The 6,234-nt window shown below is 40.9% G+C and overlaps 1 protein-coding gene across 1 annotated transcript; it reads left to right on the top strand.

Annotated features, from left to right (window-relative positions):
• The first annotated feature begins 3,374 nt into the window (after positions 1-3,374).
• Positions 3,375-4,758, top strand: LOC140235793 (V(D)J recombination-activating protein 1-like). The gene is made up of 2 exons (XM_072315823.1): positions 3,375-4,076; positions 4,711-4,758. The coding sequence occupies exons 1-2, from the start codon at positions 3,375-3,377 to the stop codon at positions 4,756-4,758; spliced, it is 750 nt and encodes a 249-aa protein (XP_072171924.1).
• Positions 4,759-6,234: the final 1,476 nt, after the last annotated feature.

Below are 6,234 nucleotides of genomic sequence, written 5' to 3'. Positions count from 1 at the left end.
TTTGTGAAAATGTAATCACACATTGTCCACATGTACTATAGACCTATTAAGAGAATCATGCATTATGGCGGAGGCATACCAGTCGCCATAGCGACATTTCTAGTTAATCTCTAGAATCTTGGGAAACAAAAGTTGGGGGCAAGGCAAGGGTCAGGTCCATATACATTGTAGTAGAGCTCCCAGAAGTTTTCCCACAACTTTTAAATTATTAAATGCTGAATTCTGCAGCTGCTTGCATCCTGTGATTTTTACCAACTGCAATTAATGTGATGAGATGATTGATTGGAGGAAAATAATTTCCTTTTATTTTTTCCTGCTCCTATTTAAAGATAATAAAAAGTTTTGGTACCTCAAAAGCTCCCCTGAATTTCCTTGTCTTGGTTTGTGTTTCGGGTTAAAGTACGTTGTCTGTGAGAATTACTCGCCCCAAAGTGCTCTCATGTCTTAGTAATCATGCAATAATGGTTTCGTACCAGAGCCGACGCTGTACAGCGTCGATAAATACTGTACGAAACCACTGCCTGCGACCAGCAGCGTGCAGCCCATTGTACGCATAGCTAACTGCGACCAGCAGCCCCATACGCAGAGCGTAATGGGGCTTCGCATTGTAGCATTCAGGATCATGACAGAATTAGTATCGCGGGTAAATGTCAACTTAAAATCCAAAAAAATTCTTCGATTTGAAGACTTACCAATTAAGTTGAAGTATTGAAAACAGGCTTCGAACAACGTTTGGTTCTGCCAATAGTCCCTTTCTCTTCGAATTGATGACTGAATGTGACTCGGTCGAGAGGACCTTGGGAGAGCTACATACACTGGATACTATGGCCAGCGCATGCGCACACAAACATCTTATCCGTTCATGGATTTGAAATTTGTGCGCATGTGATGTGTTCGCAAGCACTGGCTGTAGTATTCAGTGTACTGTATGTAGCTCTCCTAAGGTCCTGTCGACCGAGTCACATTCAGTCATCAATTCGAACAGAAAGGGACTATAGGCAGAACCAAACGTTGCCCGAAGCCTGTTTTCAATACTTCAACTTAATTGGTAAGTCTTCAAATTGAAGAATTTATGGGATTTTAAGTTGACATTTACCCTGCGATACTAAATCTGTCATGATCCTGAATGCTACAATGCGAAGCCCGATTACGCTATGCGTATGGGACTGATGGTCGCTATGCGTATGGGGCTGCTGGTCGCAGTTAATTGCATGATTACTAAGACATGAGAGCACTTTGGGGCGAGTAAGTCTCACAGTGTTAGTTATATGAAAGGTACTTAAACCTGAAACACAAACTAAGACAAGGAAATTCAAGGACACTTTTGAGGTACCAAAACTTTTTATTATCTTTAATTTCAGACCCAAGATGGTATGGCTGAAAAGCATGTGTCTCTTCTGAAGAAAGCATGTAGAGTTTGCGGCAAAGCCAACCTCAAGCAAAGTCTCAACCTAGCAGCCTACAAAGATCTTCTTCAAGAGACTGTCGGTATATGCATAGACGACGATGTAGATGCTATTCACGGGAAGAAAGTGTGTAACAAATGCCGCCACAATTTACTGAAAAAGAAGAAAGACCCTAGCCATCCAATCAAACTGTTTACATTTGAGCCACATGACATAGACTGCCAGTTGTGTTTCAAGAGTAAAGGTAGACCTAAGAGTAAGCCTACTGTAGATGACAGTTGCAGTTCTGGATTAGAAAGACTTAAGAGTGACATCCCTTCACGTACAGCCCGTGTCGTCAGAGATCTAACTGCGGAATTTTCAGAACTGACTCAACCTTCTGGTGTTGATTCATCTTCTGCTTCTACAAGCACAGCACCACCAGAAGTTGCAGAGCGAGCTGTTCCAGGTGGAAAATACCCTTCGCAGAGATTCATACATAATCACTTGGCAGATATTTTAGCGTGCGTAATATGTAATTGTGTTACAGAAAGCCCACTGACTGGACATTGCGAACATATCTATTGCAGAGATTGTTACCACCAGTGGTTTTCAACTAGTAGTGTCTGCCACAAATGTAAGTCTATTGTCGTAGAAGGTGAATTTTCAGGAAAGTCAGGGTTAGTCAATGATATTATCTCTTCTTTGAAAGTACAGTGTAAAGTGAATGGTTGTTCTTATACATGTGAGTTGGCCTATTTGAAACAGCACGAAGTAACTTGTAGTAAGAAGTCAGAACCTCCTGTCAAAAAAACCTGTCGCAAAAGTGCGTCTCGCACAGGTTGGAAGTTAAAATCACGTCTAACTGACGCAAGGAGAGACTATGTAAAAACTAAGCGGTTAGCCCCTGTTCTATCGCAGATTGACTCTTTTTGTAGTAGAAGAGTAGAGGACAAAACTGACGTTCTTTTTTTTCTTTTGATCGATCATCTTAGGTGTACAAAAGATAGTAGGTGGAAACAAGTAGAAAACGTTTGGCATAATAAACTTGGGTCACTTACACCAGAGGAGTGCCTCGCACTCAGAGTTTCATCTCTGCAGAGTAAACAGCAGTACCGCAAACATTATACTTTCTTGAAACAGAAAACTGGAGAAGAGGTCCTGAAGCCAGTGGGGATTCTTGATGGCGTAGAAAAAACTTTCATGCCTGGCTCTGCCAGGTATGAAATAGAAGGACAAACACCCACTGACACAGTTTCTTTTTATCACACTCCAATAAAGCCAGTGACAGGTTCCGTAGTTGTCGGAGAGAGCTCATATGAGCCAATAAATGTTCAAGAACTCTATCACAGACAGTACCCAGAGAGAAAACGTGCTGAATGTACAGCAGTTAGGTGGCCTTATCCAAGTGCTGTAGCAAAAACCCTAGAGGAGTTAGATCCTCAAATTCAGGAAGGCCTAAAGAAAGGGGGGATTGATCCACGCGATGAAAATGTAGAATTCACAGTTCTGATTAAAGATGGTTCAGATGGGATGGGAGATGTGTTGGTTTACAAGGAAAAAAGCGACACATTTCTTCCTGACAAAGCATTTCGCTCTAGTTTTGCCATTTTGCGCATTGAGGCTATCCGCCAAGTAGGAGGCAACATTCTTGTTTTCGAAGAAGAAAAGCCCAATTCAGTTAGATGCAATAGACCTTTGCTGGAAGGGATTGGTGATGAAAATAATATCTTAACAGCAAGTTTATTGCAGATTCCTATCGAGGACGAGAGAGAATTTCTCAAAGGGAAAGTTCTGAAAGTGTGGTGTTTTGGTGTATGGAGACGTTTCCACTGTAAGTTTTTTAATTCTATGATAGACGAAAAACTAGATAGAGCTGAAGGCGGGCTTGCTGGCAGTGGATCCAGGTACTTGTGCACTTTGTGCACTGCTACTCGGGAGAGTAGCAAGTCTGAACTCGGTTCTTTTACAATTAATAGAACCTATCGCATGACTTCAGCGATCGCTGATTATATTCGTGTCAATCCGGATAAGCTTTCAAAAGCTGAGCTGGATGGGCTGTCACTCGGTGTGAAACAGCGTCCATTGTTAAAGTCAGACGCTGAGGCAAAGCTTCTGGATGCCACACACGCTGACATAAATCTCGGCATTTTCTTTAAGAAAATTATTGTCAGAGAAATTGCAGCAGTTCAAAAGTGGGAGTTGACCGAGGATATCAAAGGTCTAGTTGAGCATGCCGAGCACAAATTTGATGCTCACATCAGAAAGCATGTGGGATCAGCTCCCCAGCTTATGATGCCAGGAAACTACTCAAGACAGTTGTTCGCTGAGAAAAATGCCAATATCATCCTTGCGCTTATTCCTAGTGAGGAAAGACGGGAGCATTTGGCAATCATTATGGAGAAATTTCGTTTGCTCCGTTCCGTGTACCGTGCGCATTCGCCACGTGTCACACATGCCCAGGAACTGCGCCAGTACAAGGTTGTCGCGGTGCAAATGGGCAGGGAGTTGATCTCTCATTTTGACTATGTACCATGGCCCAACTACCTACATAAGGTCATAGAGCACCCTCAGGAAATCATCGAGAATGAGGATGGACCTGGGTCAGTTGGAACCATTAGCGGAGAGGGCAACGAAGCCAGTAACAAGCTCTTCCGTCACATGAGGAAGAATCTGTCACGGAAGGATAAGGTAATTCATGGGCTTCGAGATGTGTTGTGGCTGCATTGGCTGTATAGTAGCCCCAAACTCATACGCTTATCAAAGGTTTAAGTACAGTGCTCTGGTTCTCATATTCTGTTTCACCAGAATTGACATTGGTACATTGTATCTTCATTTGCAAGTCGTGCATACAGATATACATTTATTTTGAGTTTGAATTGTTCCAATATTTACAGACCTGTATGCTTCTTTTCCTTAGAAGGTGCTTTTGATGTATGTCACATGTTTGATTTACATTTTGATTATCGTTACATGGCACTTTGCCTGATGACAAGACTTGCCTGACATCTCTGCCTACATGTATCTGCTTCTCGTCAACTGATTTTGCCTGCTTTGACATTGTTTTTACAGCTGTATGTGCCAATACATGTACCGAATTACATGTACATACTGTGTACATTGTATACTTGCCTGCATTATCATTTTGAATTGAACTTGTCTCGCAAGATTTTTGCATGACTCAAGACCAAGAGTAAGAAGATATTTTCTCTTCTGTACTATCAGAGGTACACGTGATATACAATTTTGTAAGCCCCATTTTTGACGATCATACTATTTTGATTATCGATATGACTACTAGTACAAATATTTTGTATCCCTTCAGGACAAGACTTCCTATGGCATCTTGACCTATCTGCCGCTCATCAATTGATATCGCCTGCATTGACATTATACGTGTGCCGGTAGTAGTACTGAAGTACAGTACTGGTTAACTTGTACATAATATGTACACGTCATTTCACGCTGCATGTCTCAAAAGTCATGGGTATTAAAGCATATTTAAAGGGGATCATTACTCACTGTACTGCCTATAAAAGTGCTAGTGATGTGAGCTCCATGTTCAACGATGTACAAGATGTACGGTACATGTTTTCAAATGACCATTTTATGTCACCAAATGACAAGCCTTCCTGGCATCCCAGCCATCTTGTGGACGGATTTTGCCTGCTTTGACATTGTTTGTACTGGATGTATTGTACAGCACAGTTGTACGGAATAGAAAGTGTACAAAACAAAATGTACTTGTGTTGTATACACAGTACGTGCATGCATACAATGTACAATTTCCTGAGAATTGTTCTGCGGATCAAGATTAAGAGAAAGATGATACATGTATTCACTCACCTGTACTTTCAAAGTTGTGCAAGGTGTGCAAAATTTGAATGATACATTTGAGTACGGATTGATGTGAAGTCCATGTCGTTTTGTGATCTGGAACTTTGCCACTGCCCGCCTCAGCCCGCCTCAGCCTATCTGCCTCTCGATCATCATTACTTTTCCTGTGTTGACATTTTCATATGTCAGCCCATGTACAGTGAAGTTTGGTTCACTTGTACGCGTTGTACACATGTACAATGTACGACATGTGTATTATCATTTTGAGCCGAAATTGTTCAAGCTTTTTCTGTTTGTTTGACTGCCATGATTAGAGTAAACGGATGTTTACTCTTTTTTTCTTTTCTTTTTTGGCTATCAAAAGTGCATAAGTATGTTTCCTCATGCAGGATTATGTACAGTGTATAGGAGTGATAGTTGTTGACTTATCGATATATGAGATTTGACATTGCTTCGCGATAAGACTTTGCTGCCCCCGTAAAAGGAGGCATGCTGTATCCGTCTCTCATCGATTGACTTTGCCTGCTTTGCCATTCTCTGTATTTTTATGTGTCAATGTGTACCTATAGGTAGAAGTTGACTTCTGCATGTGCATTCGTTGTACATGTATTATGTATTTTCAGTTGGAGTTGTTATGCAAGTTTTTTGCACTGCCATGATCAAGAGTAAACGGATATTTACTCTTTTTTTTTTTGCTATCAAAAATGCTTGTACATGTACATTCCTCATGCATGATCATGTACAGTATATTTTCATATTTATCGATGAGATTTGATATTACTTTGCGATAATACTTTGCCTGCTTTGCCATATTTCTATGCGTTGATACCTGTACTTTGAATATTTAAGTACAAGTTGACTTCTGCATGTGCATTCGTTGTACATGTATTATGTATTTTGAGTTGGAGTTGTTTTGCAAGTTTTTTGCACTGCCATGATCAAGAGTAAACGGATGTTTACTCTTCTTTTTTTTGCTATCAAAAATGCTTGTACATGTACCTTCCTCATGCAT

This window comes from Diadema setosum, chromosome 1, assembly GCF_964275005.1.
Source record: "Diadema setosum chromosome 1, eeDiaSeto1, whole genome shotgun sequence".
Classification (NCBI taxonomy): Eukaryota; Metazoa; Echinodermata; class Echinoidea; order Diadematoida; family Diadematidae; genus Diadema; species Diadema setosum.
This window is presented reverse-complemented; position numbering and strand designations above follow the sequence as displayed.